Source organism: Lacerta agilis, chromosome 8, assembly GCF_009819535.1.
Source record: "Lacerta agilis isolate rLacAgi1 chromosome 8, rLacAgi1.pri, whole genome shotgun sequence".
Taxonomy (NCBI): Eukaryota; Metazoa; Chordata; class Lepidosauria; order Squamata; family Lacertidae; genus Lacerta; species Lacerta agilis.
Window position 1 is genome coordinate 10367443 of NC_046319.1, and position 27652 is coordinate 10395094.

Genomic DNA, 27652 nt, shown 5'->3' on the forward strand with positions numbered 1-27652 from the left:
TTCTGCCTGGAAGATGCTGAGGATTGAACCTGGGGCTTTTCTACATGCGGGTCAGGTGCTCTGCCATTTTCTTGCTCCACCGAGCTCAGTATTGTCGACACTGACTGGCAGCGGCGGCGGCTTTCCGCAGCTCTTCCTGGAGATGCTGCCGGAGCGGGAGCTTCTACTACTGTACATGCAAAGCAGGAGCTCTACCCCTGAGCTGCATCCCTTCCGAAGATCTCGATGCTCCTGGATGGCCCCAGGGGGGAGAAACGAAAGTGGGGTGGGCGGGATACGGTGGGGCTGTGCTGGAGAGAGAAAGGAGGAGCTCCCCTCCGGAGGGGCGTTGTTTATTGCGTGGCACAGCAGCCCCGGGACGGCTGGGAGGGACTTGTGCAGAGCCGAGTTGCATCCCAGATGCCTTTCCCTCTCCCCCGCGAAAAGTGAGAGCTACTTTTGCCCCCAAGGAAGCAGGGAGCCGTTCCCACGATGCCCCTCCGGTCCCATTCGCTGCTGATCCTGCTCTTCTTCGGCGCCCAGGGCACCCCCGGAGGAGCCAAGCGACAGGACGGTAAGTCTCCGAGCTGGTCGCCCCACATCCATGGGGGAGCTTGCTTGGCACCCCTTTTCTCCCCTCGGGTCTAGGCAAAAGCTCCCAGTGGAGGTTGGACCGCGAGGGCGAATGGGGGTGCTACCCCACCAGCCTCCGCCTGCGCCCCAAGCCCGTGTCGCCGCTGCCCAGGGATGGAGCTGCCTGCCAGCGTCCTTCTCCTCCTCCGTAGTCTGAGGTTTGTCCTTGTAGAACTCATCTTGGAGACAAACCTAGATTTAGTTGGCTGTGCCTACCAGTTGGGCATTGAGGGCCTGAGGGGCACTGGATCGCCCACCAAGATGTGGCCACTGATAGAGCAGGATGCTGAATTTACGATTATGCACACAAGTTCAGGCCTTTTTACTCCATGCTAGCTAAATTCTGGCTGAAATCTGTGGCGATCCTACTTTCAAGAGAACTTGTTTAGGGTCGGGTCGGGCAAGCGTTTGGTGAAGATCACATAAAGCGTTTTCCCCATTAAGACCTTGGGTATTTGCAGTCCGATTTGGGGTACGCCTCTGAATACAAGTTGCTGGGAATCACAAGTGTGTGTGGGGGGGGGGTGTGCTTTTGTGCTTAGGTCCTGCTTGGGAGTTTCCTTCTGGGGGGTCAGGAAGCCAGACTAGATGCGCCTTTGGCCTGATCCAGCTCAGAGACTCCTCTTATGTTTAACCGAGATCGTACAAGGGAGTTAGAAAGATGCATCTGTCTCTCACACACAGAAACCCTTGCAAGATACGCTGATTTTTAATGTGTGTTGCTGGTCCCTGAAAGTAAAAACTGGACTTGGATGTGAGTGTGGGGGACAGGACAAAGTGCTTGGGGTATGAGTTTGAGATTTATTTTGAGGCAGGGTCTGGGGGGGGGGGAAGTATCCTTGATAACGCTGTGCCCCAGTTGTCCTGGTAGAAAACACTGCATGAGGACTTGCTAAATGTTCCATGTTAACTAACACAGCTTATGAAGCTGTCATCTGAAGAACGGGACAATTTTTTCTTTAAAAAAATTCACCGTTCTGATTCCTAAAAGCAAAGGGGAGGGAACCCTACCAGCCGACCCTATGTGGATACGGCTTCAGGAGGCATGAGGAGCTGCCAGGAATTATGCTTGTAAAAATATTTTAGATTTTCAACTGGCGAAGTGTTTCCAGCTCTGTCATGGCCACACAGCAGAAAGCAAAAAGGTGGTTAAATTGCAATTCAGTCACGCTGCAGGGAAGATTTTTTTCCTGGCTGGTCACCTGGGGTAAATGATCTGTTCATACATGTCTGATTTGGGAAGGCAGGAGAGGGGAAACACTCTAGCCAGAGGGCAGGGCAAAGCCCAGGAAATGCCTCTGCTCCCCCATTGAGTTGCATAGTACCCAAAGCCTGCCAAGTTATTTTGACGCCTAAGGCTGGAGTTAGATAATGGTGAATAATTGGACCAAATTTTCTGCCCTTTCATGACATTCAAAATCGGCTGCTTGATGCAGCCTCCCTCTGCCTAACGGTAAGGCTGGGACACCCATCCCTGCCCCATCTGAAATCACGCTCTGCACGTATGCCTTGGAAAGGTTTTGTGGGAGGGACAGTTGGGGGAGAGCAGCGTGGCAAAGCCAAACTTTGGCAAATGGCAGGGCTTTTTTTCCCTTTTCTTTCAAACTGACCTCCCTCCAGAGAGTGCAAATGCCAGGCAGGCATCAGGTGTCGGTCTCCTACAGTGCAGAAGAAAGAGGAATTCAAGAATGTGCTTTTCCTAATTCCATGGCAGTCTGCACAGTGAGACCTTTTTTTCTCCGAAATATGATAGCCGCTTCTGTCCGTCTGTCAGGGAGGTCGCTGATCATTGCTGGCTGCCTTCTGCCCTGAGGCTCAGAGTTGCGTTGAACGGAGAGTAAAATGGATTGGCCTGAAAATGCATTTTGGCTCGATGTTTTCAAGCAAAGTCACTATAACACAGGAACATAGGAAACTGCCTTATATCGAGTCAGACTGCGGGGCCCATCTAGCTCAGTATGTTTCCCAAATTTGGGGTCTCCAGCTGTTTTTGGACTACAACTCCCATCATCCCTGACCATTGGTCCTGCTAGCTCGGGATGATGGGAGTTGTAGTCCAACAACAGCTGGAGACCCAAGTTTGGACAACACTGCTCTGAACCAACTGGCCGTGGCTCTGCAGTGTTTCAGATAGGGGATATTCTCATCTGCACCTGGAGATGCTGACGATTGAACCAAGGACGTTTTGCAGGCAAGGCAGGGGCTCTACCATTGAGCTGCGGGCGGCAGTTTTTAAGGCAGGGGACAGCAAACTTTTTCAGCAGGGGGCTGGTCCACTGTCCCTCAGACCTTGTGGGGGGCCAGACTATATTTTTTGGGGGGGAGGGAATGAACGAATTTCTATGCCCCACAAATAACCCAGAGGTGCATTTTAAATAAAGGCACACATTCTACTCATGTAAAAACACGCTGATTCCTGGACCATCCATGGGCCGGATTTAGAAGGCGATTGGGCCAGATCCGGCCTCTGGGCCTTAGTTTGCCTACCCATGCTTTAAGACATAGGAAGCTTTCTCATACTGAGTCAGGTTATTGGTATGTCTAGCTCAGTATTCTCCACACAAGCGTTTCTCAGAGTTGTGTCTCCAGCTGTTGTTGGACTACAACTCCCAATATACCTGGCTAGCAGGACCAGTAGTCAAGGATGATGGGAGTTGTAGTCCAAGAACGCTGGTCCAAGTTGACTCTACATTGATTGGTTGCAGCTTTCCGGGCAGTTTTATTTAAGAGATTCTGAATACCAGTTGCTGGAAACCGCAGGTGGGGAGGGTGCTCTTGTGCTCAGATCCTGCTTGCAGGTTTCCAACAGGCATCTGATCGGCCACTGTGATAACAGGATGCTGGAATAGATGGGCCATTGGCCTGATCCAGCAGGCTGTTCTTAGGGTTGTTGCAGACAGGAGCCCTGCCTGGGGATTGAACCCGGGACCTTCTGCATGCAGAGCAGATGCTCTGCCACTGAGCTACCACCCTTTCCAATGATAATAAAAAAACATAATATATTTACTGCCTTCTTTCTCTGCCCCAGGAGATGGAATTCTGCATGGCGAATGTTTTGGAGAATGCATTCAGGCAACGTCAGCAGATTTTAGAATGTTAGACATGCATGCACATCTCCCAAAGCACAATGCAGCAGCCTGTTCCTTACATCCCCGCTTGGCATATCCGGTGTCACTGAGCCTCTTGATTGACACACCAGATGTTGTTTGCTGCTACATCTGGATGCATTTCCTGGACCTGCAAGAAGCATTAACTGGGCACTTGGGAGCAATACCGTTCCTGACTGGAGCGTGTTTCTGCATGGAATGCTGGAAAGGCCCAGTAACCGGATCATCAGGGCATTTGGGAACGTGGAAGAAATCCGACGGCGGGGTTTAAAAAACTTCCTAGGTTGTTTACAGCTGTAGAGTTTCCTGGATCTTTTCCCCACAGCTGCCTCTCAGCTTTGCCTTTGCAGTGTTTTGCTGGGCAACTGGCTTTGTGCAAGACTCTCGCTTTGGAGGGTCTCTTTTTTTTTACCCACCCACACTGGTGGTTGGCGCCCATTGAAACTGATGGGGCAGAAGGCGGGGAGCCCAACAGTAGGGGGCGCCAGAGCAACACTGAGACCAAGGAGAAAGACGCTGGCTGGCAGGCAGGACCACCTCCTGGGCTGGCAGGTGGGTGGGGTAAGATTGAGGATGGTGTGGCAGTGCCCCATTTGCCCTGATGGGCCATCCTCCAGTGTCCATCTGCCACCCACAAATATTTGCTTCTGTAAGAACATAAGCATTGCTGCTCAATCAGGGCAGTGGCCCATCTAATCCAGCATCCTGTTCTCACAGTGGCCAGCCAGGTGTCTGTTGGAAACCCCCAGGCAGGATTTGAGCACAAGAGCATTCTGCCCTCCTGAAGTTTCCAGAAACTGCTATTCAGAAGCATTACTGCCTCCAACTGTGGAGGCAGAGGATAGACATCTTGGTCAGTAGCTACTGATAGTCCTCTCCATCAGTAGCTGCCTCCTTGGCTTAATAACACATGGAACCAAATGGAGATTGCAGAATTTTTGATACTTTCCCCTCCTCCCACCTTCCCTCCTAAGTAAAGGGGATGTGGGGAGAGGAGAGCTGCATTATATTTAGTCTGGATGACATCTGGAACGCAGAACGTGACTGCCAGGGGCTGTAAGAGCAGGTCGCAGGAGTCAAAACACAACAGTAGCCTGCTCAGATGCAGGGCCAAAGTCACTGGTCTGTTACGCTTTGCATAATGGTCAGAAGAGAAGCCCTTGAACGGGAGATTTGCCCATGTGAAATCAAAGGTAAACTTTCGTTCCCCTCCCCTTTAATCCAAGTTGACAAGCAGGCCGTCTCAGATGTGCAGATCAGCTTTCCGCTCCTTGATGCTTTGAGCGCTTCCTGTTTGGTTTGGTTTCTTTTCTCTAGCCTTCTTTGAAAGGCTTTGGTACAGCAGGCTTCGTTTCTGAAAGGTTCCCCCCCCCCAAAATAATATCTGCAACCAACTCTTCTTTTCAACTGCCCAAACAGTAGTAGGGGAGCTTTTCGGTGGAAGGGAGCCAAGAATTGCACTGGCTCAGTTTCAGGGACTGCCTGAACCCTTATATCCTGGCATGATCACTGAGATAATCTGAAGGAGTGTCATTGTTCATTCCCTGAATTGGTGAGGCTCATTTGACATCAACAAGGATTGACCCTGTCCTGGGGGGATGCTCTGCAACTAGAGATTCTGTCTCAACTCTTAATAGCCTACTGAATTCTTTTCTTTTCTGGTATGGCTGTTCTTAATATTCTTACCTTTGATTGAGTAAAAGCAGGACCTTCTTGATTGGGAGACAATTACCTAAATTTTCCTTCTTCCTCCTCCATCCAGATAATTTATTGGTTCTTACTGTGGCCACCAAGGAGACGGAAGGATTCAAACGGTTCAGAAGATCAGCCCAGTTCTTCAACTACAATGTCAAGGTGATGCCAGGAGATTCTGAGTTATGTGGAAATGAGGACACAAGAAGCGGGACAAGAAGTCAGACCCGTTGGTCCATCTAGCTCCATGTTGTCTACACGGACTGGCAGCAGATCTCCAGGGTTTCAGGCAGGGGGCATTCCTAGCCCTACCTAGAGATGCTGTGGGTTCAACCTGCTTGCGAAGCAGATGCTCTACGGCTAGGTTGTGGCATTTCTCTTAAGACATAGGAAATACCTTCTCCATGCAGCTTTCATCTCACATTCAAAGCCCAGCTCATTTCACATTACACAATATGCCTTGTCAACATACTGTGTTAATGTTCCGTACATGACCTGTGATTTAAAGACGCAGTTTTAAATGTTTTGGTTTAAAGATCCATAGAAAGCTTGGCAGCTGTTCTTGCAGCAGCAGTTTTCCTGCCTAGCACTAAGGGAATGAAATTGCTACCTTTGGACTCGTTTAAAATGCACAGGTGCTAACCTGTTGAAGCAGAGAACTTGGGCAAAGAAAGGCTTCATTGCATATCTGCTTTCACCCTCTAGGTCCTAGGATTAGGAGAAGAGTGGCACGGAGGAGAAAATAAAAGGACGGCAGGAGGTGGCCAGAAGATCCGTCTCTTAAAGTTAGCTTTGGAAGAATATGCAGAGAAGGAGGATTTGGTCATCCTCTTCACAGAGAGGTAAGTGGTCTGAAAAGGAGACCATATGCAGTGTGTTCTGTGCAGATCAGGTGGTAAGAAAGGCAGGCAGGTGGAGGCTGGCTGAGGCCAGACTGAGGTTGGTGAGGGCAGCATCCCATTCCCCAAATGCAGGTGTAGGAGAACCTTTCACCCTCCAGATGTTGCTAAGCTACAACTCCCATCATCCCTGGCCACTGGCCGTGTTTGCAGAGGCTGGTGGGAGCTGTAGTTCAGCAAAATCCAGAGGTCCTCCCTTGTCATGGACCAGTAAGGAAAAATAACTTCTATAGCTTTCCCAGCAGAAGCACCTCCTTGAATTCTTCTTCCTGCTCTTTCCGATAACATCCTTTCCTCCCCGTTTCCTCCCCTGCAGCTATGACGTCATATTTGCTTCAGGCCCGGCAGAACTCCTGAAGAAATTCAGGCAAGCTAAGGCCAAAGTCGTCTTCTCGTCGGAGACCCTAATCTACCCCGACCGAAGGCTGGAAGCAAAGTATCCCCAGGTCCAGGAAGGGAAGCGATTCCTCGGATCCGGAGGTAAGAGAGACTGGAGCTGCGGCGTGGAGCATTGGAGGAGTGACCAGGAATGAGAGAGCAAGAATTGGGTTCAAGTTTCAAAACATAAGAACACAAGAAGGAAAAAATCCCCAAGCACAAGAGCTTCCTTCCCTTCCTGTGTTTTCCAGCAACTGGTACCGTAATCAGAAGCTTTCCTGTCTCCAGCCATGTAGGCAGAGCACAGCCATCATAGCTAGTAGCCATCAGTGACCGTTTTGTATTTGTCTAATCTTCTTTTCAAGCCATCCTGCGGGAGTCAGTTCCATAGTTTGGGTACTGGTGAGTCACCATGTGAGCCAATGGGTTTTGAGAGATTGCTTCATAATAATTCAGTCCCATTCAATACATGTTATTGTTTATAGGCAACGGCCACCACAATACAGCATAAGCACAAATCACACAGCTACAAAACAAAAGACATTGCATGCACCAGAACGGGACAAATCTACAATGTCCAAAATTTAGGAACGTTCCTTCTAGCGCTTCATAATAATGAGATCTAGAAGCTTACCCCTTTCTGGGTGCACAATGAAAATCTGCAAAGGATACCGTCTTCTCCCTGAACTAAATAATCATTACTTGACCCTTCGTTGTGCAGCTACAACTGCAAAATGGCTGAAGGGATATACATTTCCTTCAACAGACTAATACAGAAATAGAACATTTCCAGTTAACACAGAACGCCTTGTCTAAGCAGAACCAAAAGCGAGGTAAGTCCGGGCTGTGCCTCTACCTTGAGAAAGATGTAGGGGTTTGTTTGTTTTTTAAACAACGATTTTTAATTACTTTAGGTAGTAGTCTCTTTTCAGACTTCTTAAAAAACAAAAAAACACTTTTGCTTAATGATGAAGAGTTCTGCATAATACTGAGGTTTGCATGGAACTGGTTCCTACAGAAGGCAGTGATGGCTAGCAAATTCATGGATGAGTAGAGAACTATTGATGGCTACTAGGGAAGTTTAGGGAAGTTTTTATTGTGTGACATTTTAATATATTTTTAATCTTTGTTGGAAGCCGCCCAGAGTAGCTGGGGAAACCCAGCCAGATGGGCGGGGTACAAATAAATAATAATAATAATAATAATAATAATAATAATAATAATAATAATAATACCACAATGGGAGTGCTCTGCCTCCACAATCAGAGGCAGCAATGCTTCCGAATACCATGAGAAACCACAGGAGGGAAGAGGGCTCTTCAGGTCCTCCCTGAAGGCTTCCCAGAGGCATCTAGTTGGCCACTGCAAAAACCCGAGGCTGGCCTAGATGGGCCATTGGCCTGATCCAGCTGAAGGCACTTTTTATGTTCTTATGCATACTTCTCCTGTTGCAGATCAACATGAACTTATTTCTTATTCTTTAGGAACCAGAGTTGTTGACACTTGCATTTAGGTATTTAACGTGGCCTGGAATGTTTCTTGACCTTGAAGGCAAAAAAGGGAAAATTAATTCTCCCTCCGTCTCTCTCTCTTTCTCTCTTCCTGACAGGGTTCATAGGCTACGCTCCACACCTCTACAAGCTTGTAGCAGATTGGGAGGGTCTTGACAGTGATAGCGACCAGCTGTTTTATACGAAAGTCTTCTTGGATCCAGAAAAACGGGTAAATTCAGGGTGCAGAGAAGCTGTGTGCATGTGTGCCAGGCGAGCTTTTTAAAATGTAGTTACTTTCTCCCCTTTTCAGTAAAAATGAATATTTTATTTACAATCAATCTAATACACATAAAGCAAGCCATTGGGTGCTCAAACAACCCCTAAATTTCCTCTATGTAATGAAATAAAGCTACTTATTTGGGAACCTGTGGCCCGTGAGCCAAACCTGGCCACCAGGATGCTCGTCATTTGGCCCACAAGGATGTCAGATGTGGGGTGGATAAGGCTTCTAAGGAACAGTCGGGAGCTGAAAGTTGGCTCATGGTTGTTCCTTTGCTGGCAGCTCTTTGCAAATTTAAAAATCCACCACCCACAAGCGGACAGTATTGAAATGACTTCGTGGTCCACGATTTGTACCTGCCTGGTGTAAGAGCCAGACTTCATGGCCTTTCAAAACCCCGTTTCCAGCTCTTACGATAATGAGATTTCTATTTTATTTTATTTTGTCTCCCCCATAGACGAACATCAATATCACTTTGGATCACAGGTGTCGGATATTTCAAAACCTGAATGGAGCCCTAGGTGAGCATCTGGGAAAGGAGATGGAGAAGTGTCTTGCATTTCTGCAACCTCAGTTCCGGGTTTGTGAGGAGTCAGGTTTTCAACGGTGAAACTCCCTGCCTGTTTGACAGGGAGTTAAATGATTTTATTTGATAATTTTAAAAAGTGCTTGCTGCCCTGGGCGCCTTCAGAAGGAAGGATGCGGTATAAATGGTAATAAATGAACGGACCCTTTGAAATGAGTGGACACATCTTACTTAGTACCGCTATTTTCAGTGGGGCTGCTCTAAGTAGTTGGTTTCAACCTCTTGAGTCGTCTTGCAAAGCTGCAGTCAGGCATTGTGGGAGTTTCTTAATCCGTATCCCTCTGGCTGCTCTGATCTCTGCATGCCCTGAACAAAAGCAGACAGTTTGGTTTTGGGCGAGCTCTTGATGCAAGTAGCAACAAAAAACTTTGCCTAAGGCTATGGCAGGAACCAAAACTAGATCATAGGGGGTGTAGGTGATTGTTACTCTCTCAAAACATTGTGTTTTATTCTGTTTCTTTTTTTAAAAGAAGTCAACAAACGATAGGCAATTACTGTAATGACTTCTTTCTTCATATTGTTTTGATGTTTTTGTCATAATCAGCAAGTGCGGAAATAACTATGTCATTAGCGACGCTAAATTTGTAGCATGCAGAAATAATTGTGTAAAACATAGAACTGTAAAGGGACCCCAAGGGTCATCTGGTCCAACCCCTGCAATGCAGGAATCGCAGCTAAGTGACATTAAATAGCAGACAGAGAGAAGGGATGATGCAGCGCTCAGTGGGAACTGAACCACAGCAGGACGGGAACGGCACCGATTGTGATCTCACAATTATAGGCGTATAATTACTTTGTACAGTGAAGATGCTTTTACAAACAAGCACACAGAGGCAATGCTGATCACAGTCATAGTTCATAGTATGAGGGACAGGGAACCTGCTGCAGCCCTCCGGATATTGTTAAACTGAGTAGCCGTCAGCCGACTTGAGGGATCTCTTCCTGGGCCTCTTCTATCTATCTGGACCAGCTTCCCTCAATCTGGTGCTGTGGCTCAGTGGTAGAGCATCTGCCTTGCATGCAGTGGGTCCCAAATTCAATCCCCAGCATCTCCAGCTTGTTACATGTCCATCTATCCTGTTTGATCTAGTTGAGATTTCTGCATGGCATGGGGTTGGGACTAGATGGTCCTCGGGGTTCCCTTCCAACTCCACAATTCTATGAAACTGGAGAGCCTCTGCCAGTCAGTATACTGAGCTGAATGGACCAACGGGTCTGACTCAATATAAAGTCAGCTTCCTGTTCTCTCCAGACTTTTTGAACTACAATTCCCATCAGCCCCAGATGATATACAGCATCTATCTACTGTAGGTTCCTATCCATGGATTGCACCTTTAATTGATATGAAAAGCTTGACTGAATATGGCAGTGCATACTTTTCTGTGTATAAGACTAGGCTTTGCCCTTTTAAAATCATGCTAAAAGGTGGGGGTCGTCTTATACATGGGTGGACGTTTGATTGGTTGCTGCTGTGGCTGTCAGCGGCTATTGTGCATGTTATTGGTTGCTGCGTCAATGGGTGTTGTTGATTGGCTGCTTCTGCGGCAATTGGGCGGGTGATACGCTGCTTCTGCTGGAGAGGGGACAGGTGAGAGGCGGATACAGTGTGCGAGTGAGCGATTTTCAGCATCCCCCCTAAAAAAAGCTAAACAACCCTGGGTAATCCCTAAAAAAAAGCTAAACAACTTTGTGCCGCCAAACCCCCCCCCCATTTTCTTAAATTAGATTCCCCAAAAATAGGGGGTGTCTTATACATGGGGACATGTTATACAGGGAAAAGTACAGGTGTTCATTGTTCCCTTCTATTCTCTCCCTCTTTTTTAAAAAAGATGAGGTAGTCCTGAAGTTTGAGAATGGGCGCGTGAGAGCACGGAACCTCGCATTTGACACCCTCGCAGTTGTCATTCATGGCAACGGCCCCACCAAGGTAAGGCCAGTCAGCATGTTCCAGAACCATAGGGACCTCAGCAGAGCCTGGATGCTGGATCAGGCCAGAGGTCCATTTAGTCCAGCGTCCTGTTCTCACAGTGGCTGACCTGTGGGAAACCGTCAAGCAGGATCTGACCACAAGAGCTCTCTCCTCTCCTGTGGTTTTGGGCAATTGGCATTCAAAAGCATCTGACGACGGAAGCAGAGCCATCGTGGCTCGGAGTCATCAGTAGCCATATCCTCCTCCATGAATTTGCCTGATCCTCTTTTAAAGCCATCCAGGTGCGTGGCCATCACTGCCTCCTGTGGCAGTGAGTTCCACAGTTTAACCAAGCACTGTGGGAAGAAGGACTTCTTTTTGTCTGTCCTGAACCTTCCAACATTCAGCTTCGTTGGATGGCTGTGATTTCTAGGGTCACGCGAGAGGGAGAAATTCTGTAAACTTCTCCTATCTCGCCTCTCGCTTGCCTTTTCTCTAAACTAAAGTGTCCCAAGGAGGGGAGAGCGCTTCTTGAACTCGGGCCCCGCTTGCAGACTTCTGTTTTTGGAGCACCTGGGCAGCCACTTTGAGATCAAGATGGGCCTTTGGAATAATCCAGTTTTGTGTTCTTAAGACTAGAAGGAAAGATGTCCTTGCTTGCAGACCTGCACTTAACAGAGCAAAGCGAGTGTTTCCATCCCAGCTTTGCCACTAACGACCCGGGAATCTTTCTCTCTCCTCAAAAGCTGCAGCTGAACTACCTGGGGAACTACATCCCTCGGACCTGGACCTTTGAGACGGGCTGCACCATTTGCAACGAAAACTTGAAGAGCCTCGCAGACCTGAAAGTAAGGAACGGCCGGCTTGGTGGGGTGGCTGGGATCCCCGTGGGCCCTGTTTCGAACTCCAACTCCCATCATGCCTTGTTCATCAGCCGTGCTGGCTGGTGGGAGTTGGACAACAACCAAGAGAGTCACACACATTCTCCACTTGCTGAGCTAGACCATCACTTGCCATTGCTGCGTCTAGTAAAACTCCCATCATCCCCATTCCCATTCAATGCCCATTCTGGTTGGGGCTGCTGCAAGCTGGAGTCCCAGCAGGGCACTGTAGGCTACAGGTTCTCCTTCCTGGGATGAGGCCATCACTTGCCGTCACTGCCCGCTAGCTATCCCCGCCGTGACTCTTGCCTTCTCGTGATGGAAGGATGGGAAAGCTGTGGTCCTCCCACTTTTGCTGGGCAACAGTTCCCATCGTCCCTGACCGGTGGCTCTGCTGGCTTGGGCTGATAGGAGCTGGTGTAGTCCCAATGACACCTGGTTCCTGGTCTGTTGCCTTCATGCTGTGCCTGTGAGTATCCTGAAAGTACCTAGCTGGCCAATGTTAGAAATAGGATTCTGGAACCTGGATGGGGAACCTCAGCTCCAGGGGCCTCAAGTGGACCACCGGACCTCTCTCTTATTTTTAATTTATTTATTTAGATACTTATAAGCCTTAGGGTCCTTCACAAGCCATCCATCACCTTCATGTGTGTGTAATCTTCGGACCCCAATAATGGCCCAGAGCAGAGGACATAGATCATTGAACCCTGATCAATACCTCTTGCTTGTCTGGACAGAGGACAGAGCGGTTTGTGTGTAATAATAATAATAAATTTTAATTTATACCCCGCCCTTCCCCGCCAAACCGGGCTCAAGGCGGCTAACACCAATAAAATCACAACAAAAACATAAAACAATTCATTAAAATACAGATTAAAATACAATTTAAAATTAAATCTAAACTGCAGCCTCATTTTTAAGTAGCCCACCAATCACACCAAAAGAACGAAACATCAGGGTTAAACTGAAACCAACCCAAAGGCTAGGTGGAACAGCTCCGTCTTGCAGGCCCTGCGGAAAGATGCAAAATCCCCCAGGGCCCTGGTCCCTTGTGCCACTGTTCCACCAAGTCGGGGCCAGTACTGAGAAGGCCCTGGCCCTAGTTGAAGCCAACCTAGCATCCTCGTGGCTCGGGACCTCCAACAAATTATTATTTGAGGACCTTAAGGTCCTACCCGGGACATACCAGGAGAGGTGGTCCCTTAGTTATGAGGGTCCTAAGCCGCATAGGGCTTTAAAGGTCAAAACCAGCACCTTAAACCTGACCTTGTACTCCACCGGGAGCCAGTGCAGCTGGTAAAGCACTGGATGAATGTGGTCCCGCGGCAAAGACCCCGTGAGGAGCCTCACCGCGGCAGAAAGGTGAAATTCACACTTGTTGCTCTGCCCACTTTTGCCTCTGGCCCTGCCCACCACTGGTATCTGACCCCCAGAATGTTGCCCAGAAGAGAATGTGGATCTCAGACTGAAAGAGGCTCCCTATTGCTGAAGCAGTCTTTGACCTGATCCAGCATATGTTGACATTCTTATCTGAAAACATCAGGTTGCCCATCACGGCTGGCTGTCTTGGTCCGTCTCATTTATGTATTCTTGTCTTTTCGCCCCTCATACCTGAACGCAGGAAGATGTGCTGCCTGTGGTCCTGATTGGCATCTTTGTCGAGCAGCCCACCCCGTTCCTCACCCCGTTCTTCCAGCGCCTGCGGAAGCTGCGCTACCCCAAGAAACGGATCCAGCTTTTCATCCACAATCGGGTGAGCACCTTCGTCCCATCCTTAGAGAAGGCCATTTGCCTCCCAGAAGCCTTTGCTCCTTTAAGCTCTCAGCCGGTGAGCGTGGCTGTTTTGACCAGACTAACCGCAGCTCAGGTATAAGGCATTCTGCTTTGTGTTGTTGTGCCCAGGAGGAGCATCACCTCGACCAGGTAGAGGCGTTTGTGAACGAACACGGGCAAGAATACCGCTCTGTCAAAGTGGTTGGGCCAGATGACCATGTGGAGAATGCTGATGGCCGGAACATGGGCATGTAAGCCTATTATTATTATTATTATTATTATTATTATTATTAAGCTCAAGGTGGCACACATTGTTCTCCTGGGCCCCTCGTTTTGTCCTCACAACAACCCTGTGAGGCAGGTGAGGCGGAGAGTGGTCACCCAGTAAGCTTCATGTCCGAGTGGGGATTTGAACCCGGGCCTCCCAGGTCCTAGCCCAATACTCTTAATAATTGTACCACACTATCTCTCCTGATGCTGTAACGCTTCTGACCTTTTGTTTGCTGGTGAGAGATGGCAGTGACTCTTGATAGTATCTGCCCTTTAAAACCTCTTGAGCCAGCCACGGACCGTGCAGACTGGCTGGCTGACTGATCTGACTGCTTATTGCTTCTTTAGGGACCTGTGCAGGCAAGACCCAGTCTGTGAATATTACTTCAGCCTGGATGCCGAAGTGGTGCTGAAGAACCCTGATGCATTGCGGATCTTGATCGAACAGAACAAGTGAGTCGCTTAGCTCAGCATCCTGGTCTGTGGGTGCCTTAGGCAACTTCAGGGAGAAGGCGTGGTCCTTCAGTGTTCCACTTCTGAATGCAGCTGCCAGATTGAAACAAACCTCTCTTGATGCAACAGAGCCTGTCTCCATTTGGATTGTACAGTACAGTATTGTTAACTATCTGGCCCGGCTACGCCTTGCTGTGGCTCCCCCCTCCCTGTTCTCGCCTGGTTTCCCACAGCTTATCCCCACGAACTTCCGTGTGCCCCATTTCAGTCTTCCCTCCCCCCCCCCGTTTTCGCCTGGTTTCCCACACGTTATCCCGATGAACTTAAGCCTGCCTCCTCTCAGTCTTTCTCTCCCGTTTCGCCTGGTTTCCCACAGCTTATCCTGATGAACTTCTACCTGCCTCCTCTCAGTCCCCCCCGTTTTCTTCTTCCTCCCACTCACGTGGCGTGATTTGTTCCCCTCCCCCGCACTCTCCGTGGTCACTCCGAAACTGTGTTGATCTCCTACCTCCCTTCTCTCTGGTTTCCCCCCCCCCCCCGCCCCCCGGTTTCCCCTGGCTCTCCACAGCTTGTTCTGTTGAACTCCTGTGCTGTGATTTGTTCCATCACCTCTGCACTCTCATGTTTGTTGCTCGCTGTTTTAAAATGGGAATTGGCCCAGCCTGAGGCAAGGAGTTGCTATGACGGTGGTAGCTAAAGGTTGATTCTGCCCCTCCCCTGCCAACAGCCTATTGGCTGAGGCGACCTCAAGTTCTGCTCCCCCATCCACCCTCTTCTGAAGTCTGTTGTTGTAAAGCATGTGTTCCTTTGACATCCACTGGAGGGCGCTGTTTTTTTGCACAAATACCTGGGAAAGGTGTGATATTTTTGCAATCTAGGTACCTAAGAACCTTCCCATATGGCCAAGGAATGTTGTGTCCAAATTTGAAGGCAACCGGTCAAGCGGTTACGGAGCAAGGCCTTCGCATCCGCGCACCCATCTTGAACATTTATATATATATATATAGATTTTAGACATGATTCCTGCATTGCAGGAGTTGGACTGGAGTTTCCAACAATACAGTTCTACGATTCAAGGTGCCTCCCCCTCCACTCCACAATTTTGTGTGAGTTTGGGGGTGGGGGAAAGAGATACAGACTCCAGTTTCTCGAGCAACTCTGCTTTCACATTTCAAATCTTTAAAAGATGCAAGTTTCTAGCCCCTATGGAAGAGCAAATGTGCTTGAAACTGCATGACTGGCTATCAGTTTCTGAGTAAGGTTTTCCAGAGTTGGAAGTTCATTGTCCTGCATAGTTCCTTTCACTTAGTAAATGCCACAATCTTGGAGAAGTTATGCAAATGTACTTGGCTTAATTTTATGCAGGTTCTGAAGTTAATCTTGGGCCAAAATATTGGGATTTGATTTTTGGGTTGTGTTTGCAAAATAGACCTGGGAATATCTTGCCTTTCATCCCACCTCTATACAAGCAGAAGTACCTCCCCAAGTTTTGGGTTCATATGCACACTAATATCCAATTCTTTTCTGTGCCTTCTTTACCCCCCACCTCCCAGATTTGTGATTGCCCCACTTGTGAGCCGTCTTGGGAAGCTGTGGTCAAATTTCTGGGGGGCCCTGAGTGCCGACGGTTACTATGCCCGCTCAGAGGACTATGTGGATATCGTCCAGGGGCGCCGGATGTGAGTATCATGAAGGATTTCAACAAAGCTTTGGCTGCTTCTCCATGTCACACTAAACCATAGTTTAGCACAAAGTGTTGTAGAAAAAACAGGGGGGTTGGCTTTCGCTGCCCGACTCCCCAAGGGACTGAGTCCCCTAAGTCCATGATCAGTCAGAGATGAATGGATGGAGCCAAGATCCACAGAAAGCAAGACAGATCTTTAGTTTTCTGTTGCAACAGAGTTCCCTCCCCTCGTTGCAACGAGGTAGGAGAGACCCAGAGCAATGGTGTGCAAGCCCCTATAAAGACTTTTGAAATTGCCCAGCCTATAGCCCAAGACGATCACCCCCCCCCCCGGAAACATCTTACATACATCACAGAAGGAGGTGGTCTCCAGCAGAAATTTGAGAGTGTTGCTTCTCTCCTGTCTGCCAGGATACCTGAGAATGCCTTACTTGATTGCATTTTCTGGGTAGCCTGGCCATTCCTATTGTAAATACCGTCTCTTGAATCTCTTACGCATATTGAGAGTTTGCTCAGCTTAACAGATGCTTGTCAGACTGTATTTGCAGGGAGGTGTAAGCCGCTACAGTCCAAAGCCAATAGGAAATTTTTTCCTATTTCTTTCCTCCTTGCAGAGAAATATTTGAGATCAATTTGAGAGTCAAAATGGCTTCAGGATTGCTCTCCTGTTCTATTTCAGACACGTGGTTTATATACTTATGTATGTGTTTGCCTTGTACAATTATGAACATTTATTCTATATTTGAGACCTTAGAATTCTTATAACAATAGTCCATGAGTAGGAGCGAGCTACAGGCTCACAACCTTTTCTCCTCTGAGCTTCTGCCTCCGGTTTTGCTTAATCACAGTTTGTTGTGTCATCTGGACCAAGCAAACCGTGGTTACCATGAACTTGAACAGTGACTAGTTTCAAACAAGCCAGCATCATGGATTGAGTGATTCCCTATGAAGAAAGATTGCAACATTTTGGACAGTTTTATAGTTTAGAGCAGGGGTCCCCAAACTAAGGCCTGGGTGCTGGATGTGGTCCAATCGCCTTCTAAATCTGGCCCACGGACAGTCCGGGAATCAGCATGTTCTTACATGAGTAGAATGTGTCCTTTTATTTAAAATGCATCTCTGGGTTATTTGTGGAGCATAGGAATTCATTCATATATATATATTTTTCAAAATATAGTCCGGCCCCCCACAAGGTCTGAGGGACAGTGGACCGGTCCCCAGCTGAAAAAGTTTGCTGACCCCTGGTTTAGAGAAAGGGCGAGTGAGAGGTGACATGACAGAGGGGTTTAAAATTTTGCATAGCACGGAGTAAGTGGGTAGGGAAAAGTTTTTCTCCGTCTCTCATAACATGAGAACTTGTGGACATCCAAGGAAGCCGAATGTTGGAAGATTCGGGGTGGATAAAAGAAAATGCTTCTTCGTGCAGCATGTCATTAAACTATGGAACATGCTCACATGATGACCACTAGCTTTAAAAGAAGACAAATTCATGGAGAAGAGGACTATTGAGGGCTACCAGCCAGGATGGCTGTTTTCTGCCTCCACAGCCAGAAGCAGCAATGCTGCCTCTTTGGCTGATTTTTGAATCCATTTTTTAATTGATGGACCAATTTTAAAAATCAGAATATACCGCATTTTTCCAGTGTATAAGACGCCCCCATGTATAAGATGGCCCCTGTTTTTTTAAACCCGAAATTAAGAAATTACGTTGTTTAGCTTTTGGGGGGGGTAGGGGAGGTCACTTCTGCCAATTGCTCACTCGCCTGCCTGCCACTACTGATCGCTTGCCACAGCCACTGCCGATCACACACCTCGCCGCAGCTGCCAATTGTCTGCCCGCTCGCCGCCACCAACAGCCCACCCGCCCACTTGCCGCAACCACCAATCACCTGCCCGCTTTGCCACAGCCGCCAATCGCCTGCCCAATTGCCGCAGCCACAGCCAATCATCAGCAGGCCTTGCCGCAGCCACCAATCACCCGCCCAATGGCCGCTGCCAATCTCCGGCTTGCTGCTGCCATTAATCGCACGTCCCTCTTCTGCATTCACTATCCACAACACCCAATTTTTGCCGTTTTTTTTTTATTTTAGCAAAAAGCATCATCTTATACATGGAAAAATACAATAGCTGATGAAACTAAAAATAATAATAATAATAGTGGCAGCCTTAATAACTGTATATGGTAAAAGGCCTGGGGGTGGTTGATGCCCCTTCATGCCTAATTCTCCCCCCCCCCTTTTCAGTGGCTTGTGGAACGTCCCATACATCTCTAGCATCTACCTGATAAAAGGCAGCATCCTGAGATCGCAGCTCGCTCAGACCGACGTTTTCCACAGCGGCAAGCTAGATGCAGACATGGCTCTCTGCCACAACATCCGGGAACAGGTCGGTGTGGCAAGAACAGAAGTGTCGTGGTTGTGGGTTGGGGTGTGAATTGCCATTGTCACGTCTGCAGCAGGGTCCCTGCCTTCCGCATCCTAGAGCCATTGAATCAATATGAAAGAGGAGCTTTTTTAGCCTCTGAGAAGGAATCTACTTGCCCTTTGGTGCTGATTGGAGCTAGAGGGAAAGGAAGGAAGTGAGGATCAGCCCCTGGGGTCACTTTGGAGAAGAGCACCAAGGAATCGGAGTTGTTCTGTATGCTTATGTTTCAAGAAAAAAGTGTGCAAGTTCTGCAAATGGAACTTTGCAGAAAAAGCAACTTATGTCTCTCCAAAAGAAGATATTGGAGCACTCATAATTTACCTCTGCATTGGAGGGGGTTGAGCTAGATGGCCCTTGGTGTCCCTTCCAAATCTGCAATGCTTAGATTCTGTGTATGTGCACAGAAAATAGTAGATGTAGCTGATAGGTAATGCACTGAGATCTGCACTGATCGTTGCAATGCATCCCTAATTATTGGATCTTCTTAGAAGCTTGCATAATCTTAGAAAGGGGCATAGCTGTGGCACTTCTGAATTTGCCACTACACTCCTGGGCAAGAAGCTGTGTTGTTCTGGAATAGTGGGAAGGAAAACCACACACTAGGCCAGCTGGGAAATGAAACCACAGGGTGGATTGGCTTCACGGGATACTAGTTTTCAACCGTGAGCAACGGTTCTCCTCCTTTGCAGGGGATCTTCCTCTTTGTGACGAATCAGCAACAGTTTGGCCATATCCTCTCCCTGGAGACTTATCAGACAAGCCACCTGCACAACGATCTCTGGCAGATCTTCAGCAACCCGGAGGTGAGGTGTCCCTTGCGGAATAACCCATTGAGCAGTACCTTTCGCCAAACTTAGGAGCTAGCGGGATTTCTCCAGGAACCAGTTTGAAAAGGGAAGGGAGATACGTTTAAGCAGAGCAAGAGGAGAGGTCCTGTGTCCATGCTGCTGCTTCTATGTGTTCAGTGGTGATGTGGGTTTCCCTGAAAGTTTTAAATAGTTCCGGTGGGTTTTGGAATAATCCCAGCTGCAGAGATGGGAATCAGAATTGAGGAGAGTGCTGCTGCGCTCAGGTCTTGCTGGTGAGCTTCCCATTGAGGCATCTGGTTGGCCACTGTGAGAACAGGAAGCTAGACTAGATGGGCCATTGGCCTGATCCTGCAGCCAGGCTCTCCTTATGTTCTTAAGTGAATGGGAGCTTCCAATTTTAATTCAGCTGCAAACATTTGGGAGACATGGGGCATGCGATTTTCCCAGGGCCACCCGTTACGTTTATGATACGGCTTAATTTTGAACCCCAGCCCAAGCTTTTAAAATTAGGGTGGATCTGTCTCAGACATGATCCCCATGGTACCTGTCTCCAAATGGGTGTCTCAATAAAATTTACAATCATAAGCCATACATTCAAATGTAGACGGAAGGACATGATATCTTCAATCCATTGGGTAATACATGGCGGATGCTTTTCTTTCCAGCCTTAAGTCTCTAGTTGCCACCGTAATGGCTTACACAAAACCATTTCTCCTGCCACCCATTAGTCCCCACACCACAAGGATATGATTTAAGAATGTGTCACCCAATGTTCATTTCCTTTTATTTTCTCCTGACACAGGACTGGAAGGAGAAATACATTCACGAAAACTACACCGCAGCCTTGAAAGGGAAACTGGTAGAAACGGTAAGTAGCCCTTGACTCTCTTGAAACGGAGACTGCTGAATTGGGGTGCAGAGGACCAAAAGAGCGGCATAGGCAAACTCAAGGTGGAGCCTGCTCCCAGGGCCCCACGTTTGGGTGCGCTTGGCCTTTTCGGTGGTGGCTTCCCCGGAGACATTCATTTGGCTTCGTAGCTGGAGGCACTAATGCTTCTGAATGGCAGTTGCTGGAAATCACAGGAGAAGAGAGGGCGTTTGGGCTCAGATCCTGCTTGTAGGCATCCCTCTGGGGCATCTGGTTAGCTGTGCAAACAGGATGCTGGGCTGGATGGGCCATTGTTCTGATCCAGCGGGCCCTTCTTATGTTCTATGTTCTGCATTCACCCAGTTCTAATATGTGGTTATTTTTAATTTTTTAAAAAAAAATCCTGTTCAGCACCACGTTGTGTGTTTGTTTGTGTGTATGGGATTTTATTTTATATTGCTTGTTTCTCAAGAGCACATTTCTTATCTTTGTAAGCTGCCTTTTGGATTTTTTAAAAGGTGGGTTATAAATCCTTTAACATAAGTATCTGAATTCACAGTATTTTATTTCGTGATTTATTTCTGAGACGTTTTGTTGCCTGCCATTTATTGGTTTACTTACGAAGTTTAAAAGAAAACGCTTTTCAACGAGGCATTCCTAATCCGATACGCAATATACGATTAAGAGAAGATAATCAAAATAACGTATGAAAATAGAAATAAAAATGTCTTTAAAAAAAAGAAAAGAGTTACCACACTTCCTCTTCTGCTGCTTTCCCCTGGGGAAAACCACTCTTTAGCGCACAATTGGAGCAAACAGCAATTCAGGTTTCCCCTGGATTGCTTTTTGCTGCAATCAATCACTAAAGAGCAGGTTTTCCCTTGGAAAGCAGGGGGGCAAGGGGACTCATGCTTTCTAGGCACGGCACAAGTTGAAGTGTGGATGAGCCAAAGTGATGGAAGAAATTCATCTTAGTCAGCCGATGGGTGAGTGACAGAAAAGGAATTTCCCGATGAAAAGCACCCCAGAGGGCAATCACATAGTAGCAGCGCCTTTTCTGTGATTGCCCTGGAGCTTTGGAACTCCCTTCCTCAAGAGATTCACTCATCTTCCTCTGCCCTCATTCACTCTGCCCAGCACTGATTGGCTAGTGACTGTGACATGCACAAAAAGGCAACGTTTGCAGTGGAGATTCATTATAGGTTCTCAAACCTTTGTGGGGGGTCAGGAGTGGGGTGGGTTGTTTTCACACAGGAGGTGATGTTTCCTGAAATATCCAGAACCCTGACTGTTTTGGTCTTTATTTCAATTTTGCTCGTTTCCTTTGCCCTTCCTGTCATACTCCCTAAGCTCTTACGGTTCTTCTGTCTTGCTAGCCCTGCCCAGATGTTTACTGGTTTCCGATATTTACCGACACAGCTTGTGATGAACTCGTAGAAGAGATGGAGAATTTTGGCCAGTGGTCCAAGGGAGGCAACACGGTAAGGCAGCCTTGGTGGTAAATCTACCAAATTCATTAACAGATGCACTTTAAAAGGAAGAAGAAAAAGGATTCGAATGATTGTTTGAATCCGAGCTCTGCTTGTTTGTATCTCTGGGTTAAAGGATTGAACAAGGACCTGAGAGGTTGAGGTTCAAATCCCCACTCAGCTATGAAGCTTACCGGATAGAAGTTTATAAAATGATGCACAGTTTGGAGGTAGTGGATATGGAAAAGGTTTTCTCCCTCTCTCATAACACTAGAGCTTGTGGGCATCCAATAATGTTGGAAGATTCAGGACGGGTCATACAGTGCATAACCCTCTGCTCATTTGCTCAGTCCTCTTTCCAAGCCATCTAGGCTGCAGGCCGCCCCTGCCTCCTGTGGGAGCCAGTTCCATGCAAACTTCTGTGCTATGCAGAACTCTTCATCACTAAGCAAGATGTGTGTGTGTGTGTGTGTGTTTTTAAAGAAGTCTGAAAAGGGAATACCACCTAAAGCAATTAAGAATCTGCTTTAAAAAGAAAGCCTATATCTTTCTCATTGTAGAAGCACACGGCCCAGACTTGCCTCTCTTTTGGTTCTGCTTAGATAAAGCGTTCTGTGTGAACTGTATTTTTTTCCATTTCTGTATCAGTCGGTTGAAGGAAATATATTATTATTATTATTATTATTATTATTATTATTATTATTATATATTGAATTAATATACCTCCCTATACCCTGAGGTCTCAGGGCGGTTCACAGAATAAGAGGCATTAATATGGGAGGCCCCTTTTGATTTTGGTAGTAACTCAGTTTGAAACTCTAACCTACATCAGTTGGGTAATGTGAAGCAGCGTTTAAAAGTAACTTGAAATACGAAGTGACAAAAACACTGGGATAAGCAGTATAATAATTTCGTTGAAGCAACAGTTCTGAACCTGTGTGGGACCATAAAGCAATGAGGCAAGGGTGTGGTTCTATTTTTATTTTTAAAAACAACCTTTCAAAAGCACTTAATTATACAGGGCTAGTGCAATGCAAGCCACTCCACATTTTTCAGGAGCACAGATGTGAATATTCTGCCTCATATATTTTAGGGATTAGAAACAATATATATTCCTTCAGCCGTTCTGCAGCTGTACGACGAAGGATCAAATAAGGATTCTTTAGTCCCCTTCGCAGACTTCCGAGGTCTAGGTTTCCTTGTACGCACAGAAAGGAATAAGCTTCTAGACAGCATTATTCTGAAGAAAACCCCTCAAAACCCATTGGCTCACAGTGGGGATGGCGAGTTCCCAGTACCCAAACTGTGGAACTCACTTCCGTAGGAGGCAGTAATGGGCACCAGCTTGGTTGGCTTTTTTTTTTAAAAAAAAAGGATTAGATCAGTTCATGGAGGAGGTCTACTAGATCTACTAGATAAGATGGCTATGCTCTCTCTCCAGGTAGAAGCAGGAATCTTCCTGAATACCATCGGCTGGAAGCCACAGGAGGGGAAAGTGCTGTTGCTTTGAGTCCTGTTTGCAGGCTTCTCACAAAGGACATCTGGTTGGCCACTGTGAGAAGAGGGTGCTGGACTGGGCGGACCACTAGCATGATCCAGCAGGCTCTGCTTACGTTCTTACTGGGTGCATTTGGGCCAGTCGCCACCGGTTAGCTTCCCACTGTTGCTGCGATCAAATGGGGAGGAGGGGTCTGAAGCATGTGTGCACCTCTGTTGCTCGTCGGAAGGGAGGTGGGACAAAAACGTGATTATAAAAATCAAATGCTTAACCTGGCAGGACACCCGGATCCTGGGGGGATACGAAAACGTCCCGACGATCGATATCCACATGAACCAGATCAACTTTGAACGGGAGTGGTACAAGTTTCTCCTGGAGTACATCGCCCCCATTACGGAGAAGCTGTACCCTGGGTACTACACCAAGGTAAGGATCGGCTCATCTGTCGTTCTGAGAAAAGAATGTCCAAAATCTAATCAACAGGAACTGGGTCCTGCAGCAGGATTTGAACTCGAGACCCTAAGTTGGTGAAGAGGGGGAGTGCCATAGGAAGTAATTGATGGCTGTTGGAAGTAATTGCGGGGAGAGGAGGTAGGTTGGAATATGCACAAATATGCGTTTTTAAAACCCCAGGAGGTATTGTGGTGTGGAAGGGCCGTAGAGCAGCTGCTATGCATGCAGAAGGTCTCATCTTCAATCCCCAGGTAAAACTGGGGAAGATTCCCTCTTGAAACCCCGGAGAGCTGCTGCCAGTCAGCTCAGACAATACTGAGCTAGATGGCCCAATACTCTGACTCAGGATAAGACGGTTTCCTGTGTCTTAAGAAAAGGGCCATAGTTCAGTGGTGGAGCACCTGCTTTGCATGCAGAAGGTCCTAGGTTCAGCCTTCAGCATCTTCAAGCTGAACTGGGAATGTCCCTTTTTCTGAAACCCCAGAGAGCCGCTGCCAGCCAGTGCAGACAGTTCTGGGCTAGATGGGCCAATTGGTCTAACTCAGTATAAGGTGGCACAATGGAGGGTTGTAGCTCAATGTTAGAGTGCCTGCTTGGCATGAAGAAGGTTCCAATCTGTGGGTAGAGCTGGGAAACTCCCTTGTCTGAGAGCCACTGCCAGTCTGTGTAGACAATACTGAACTGGATGGACCAAGTAGAAGACCGGTTCCTGTGTTCCTGAGCCACCTTATATGGACTCAGGCTATCGTGCCATCTAGCTGGGCACTGACTGGCAGCACAGTTCACCAGGGTTTCAGGCAAGAGATTTTCCCAGGAAGACTTGGATCTTTCTCCATGCAAAGCACATCCTCTGCCACTCAGCTTCAGCTTGCTCTCCAACTAGTCAACGTTCGGTGGGTCGGGGAATCAATTCTGCCAGGTTTGCTGCAGGAGCCAGCAGAGCACAGCACTAGCTGGCTGGCGGCTGCGACGTCTCAAACCCTCCCTTCCCTCAAGCAGTTTTGCAACCCGATTGTCCCCCCTAAACAAAAGTGCTAAACGATCTTTATATACTAATGGCTGCACAAAGCTTATGGGGAGAGGCGAGTCTGACGACTGAATCAGCAATGCCACTCTTCTGCAATGAAACATCGGTGAATTCTGCTGCCATGCCATAGACAGATCCGGAGCCTGATAACGCTCTGTCTTCCTTCCACTTGCCAGGGTGGCACTTTTCATGATGTTCTCTCCGCTCCCCATTACAGACCCAGTTTGAGCTGGCCTTTGTCGTCCGGTACAAACCTGACGAGCAGCCTTCTCTGATGCCGCACCATGACGCCTCCACTTTCACCATCAACATTGCCTTGAACCACGTCGGAATAGATTACGAAGTAAGTGCTATCGGAAATCATTCTTCCGGCCCAAAAAACATCTGGAACCAAACAGGCTGGGATTCACAAGAAAATAAGGACAGCCTGCCGGATCACACCAATGGCCCACCTAGTCCCATCCAAGTTGGTGGCCGTCACTGCCTCCTGTGGGTGTGAGTTCCACAGGTTAACTACGCTCTGCAAGAAGAAGTCCTTTATTTTATGGATAACTGAGTTGGTTAGAGTGTTGTGCTGATAACACCAAGGCTGCAGGTTTGATCCCTGTATGGGCCAGCTACTGCATATTCCTGAATTGCAGGCGGACGGGCTAGATGATCCTCAGGGTCCCTCCCAACTCTGCAATTTTATGATCTGTCTTGAATCTTCCAACGCTCAGCTTCATTGGATGCCCACAAGTTCCAGGGTTATGAGCGAGGGAGAGAGAGAAAAATCCCTATCCACTTTCTCTGTGCCATACATGATTTTATAAATCTCTATCCTGTTGTCTCTTACTCACCTAAAAAGTCCCAAACGCTGAAACCTTTCTTCACTAGCTAACCTCAGTTACTGCTTGCGGTTAGCCTGGAGATAAGTAAACCTCCTGCCCAGGTTCAGACGACACACTAAGCCCAGGGGTCAGGAAACTTTTTCAGCAGGGGGCTGGACTCTATTTTTTCGGGGGGGGGGATGAATGAATTCCTATGCCCCACAAATACAATACTATAATTCCACTACAAAAGCTTGTTGTTGTTTTTAAAAACGTTATTCCTCCTTTTCAGGGTGGAGGCTGTCGGTTCCTGAGGTACAACTGCTCCATCAGAGCGCCCCGGAAGGGGTGGACTCTCATGCACCCCGGCCGCCTGACCCATTACCACGAGGGCCTCCCCACCACCAAGGGGACCCGCTACATTGCTGTGTCCTTTCTTGACCCTTAGAGCTGCCTCTTCCGGAAGGACAGAGAACAGGGAGGTGGAATCCTTTCCTCCCATTTTTATGCCTCTGCAGGAAAAGCTCCTCCAGGAATGAGGAATCCCTTGAATTTACAGAAAGGATTGGAGACAGATCCGTCATGTGTGCGCCCCACCTCTTGAGGAGGGCGTCCAGTTCCAAAGTCAGGGGAGAGATCCTGGTGTTCCAGGCAGAATATTTCCTCCTGATTAGCATCCTTCCTCCTAATTAACCTTTAACATGCGGCAGCAGGATCCTTTGAAAATTTATCCTGCTCCAGCCTTGCTGAAACACCCCCCCCCCCATTTTGTTCCGGAAAAAGAGCTGCCTCAACAGATCCTGCCCACCGTTCCGACATCATCCCTGGTGCTCGAAATTCCCCAGTCGGGGAAGCCGCCTCCATTTAGCCTCCAGCGAAGGATTTTTCTGATTCTGCTTTTGTAGCATCTATTCAGAGACAGCCCAAAGTGTTTCGGGCTGTGCACACACCATACCTTTAAAGCACATGTTTCCCTCGACTCCAAGAATCCTGGGAAATGTAGTTTGTTAAAGAGTGCTACAAATCCCAGCACCCTTAAGTGTAAACTGCACTTCTCATGGGGGGGGGGGCGGGGAGCCATGTGCTTTCAAAGTGCCGCTGTGTACTCAGCCCTAGACTTCCAGGCAGAACATCCAAATAGTGCCTCCCAGTTACTGGTACAGTAAATATCTAATAATAAACTGAATAATTTTGCGATTTGGTCCCCTTTCTCAGTATCCCAGTGGCAGCCACAACTCCCCTCCCCCCCCCACCTACACTGAAGAGGTAAGGCGATGGCAGAATGAAAACATTAGCTGACTTCACTTCCTCCTGTTCTGCAAAGTGTGCAAGAGAAAGTCAAGTCAGGCTTGACTTAACATTGGATCAGTGGAGGCACCAATTTGCTAGGCAAATTCCTAGCATTCTAGGAATTTCTCCCCTTGGTCTGACTTCACACCCGAAACAGATTGAAGGCAGGCCCCAGAGAGGCACTTTCCAAGAGCTGTACGTATTTATTTGGGAAAGTTGGCCCCTTTCTTATAGTAGGATGTCTAGTTTCCCTGCACAAAAAGTTGTACAGATTTCGACCGGAGATTTTTACAGTAAAAAGTTTACAAAAACAAACAAGACGACTGTTGGTTTTCTTTACGGGTGGGGGCACTCATGGAGGGAGGTGTCCCGATTAGCATTTCAGATACTGCAGTGTGTGGGGAGGAAAGTCAGTGGGTCCTGCTCCTCTTAACTCTTCACCGGAAGATTCATCAACAATGTAATAATAATAATAATAATAATAATAATAATAATAATAATACCTTTATTGTCATTGTACAACCTGTACAACATTGTACAACATTCATATAGAATGAATGGCTGAGAGTTTATAGGCTGGCAGGCAGGAGCTACTATACCTCATCTTTTAACCTCATAGCGGGCAAAGAAGATATTCAGCTCCTCTGCCAAATGTCATGCATTTAAGCTCTGGGTAGTAAAGCACAGACAGATTTGCAAATTTGTACAGGTATGTGTATGTGTGTGTGTGAGAAAGAGATAAATTCCAGAGAGGCTGCAATGGATTGTATTGGATTGCTTTGAAGTCACTTCAGCACCAGATTTTTTTTAAAAAATAATAATTCAGTAAACAATCACAACTGTATACAACAAAAAATAAGACCATATGTATTGGGAAAATTTTGGGGGGGAAATACGCAGGGCGAACAATATGGAACAATATGGAAATAAAACAAAATGGGAGTATGAGGGAAGTCCAGGGGAGGAGGGTGGAAATATGAAAAATTGT

The 27652-nt window shown here is 47.6% G+C and overlaps 1 protein-coding gene across 1 annotated transcript; it reads left to right on the top strand.

The window, feature by feature from the left end:
- Nucleotides 1-370: 370 nt before the first annotated feature.
- Nucleotides 371-26063, top strand: PLOD1 (procollagen-lysine,2-oxoglutarate 5-dioxygenase 1). Its single transcript, XM_033159421.1, has 19 exons — nt 371-553; nt 5482-5573; nt 6117-6253; nt 6627-6790; nt 8298-8410; nt 8919-8982; nt 10877-10974; nt 11703-11804; nt 13459-13590; nt 13740-13861; nt 14229-14333; nt 15887-16012; nt 18261-18402; nt 19131-19244; nt 20053-20118; nt 21495-21599; nt 23365-23511; nt 24783-24908; nt 25667-26063. The coding sequence occupies exons 1-19, from the start codon at nt 472-474 to the stop codon at nt 25820-25822; spliced, it is 2193 nt and encodes a 730-aa protein (XP_033015312.1). The 5' UTR covers nt 371-471; the 3' UTR covers nt 25823-26063.
- The last annotated feature ends 1589 nt before the right edge of the window (nt 26064-27652 follow it).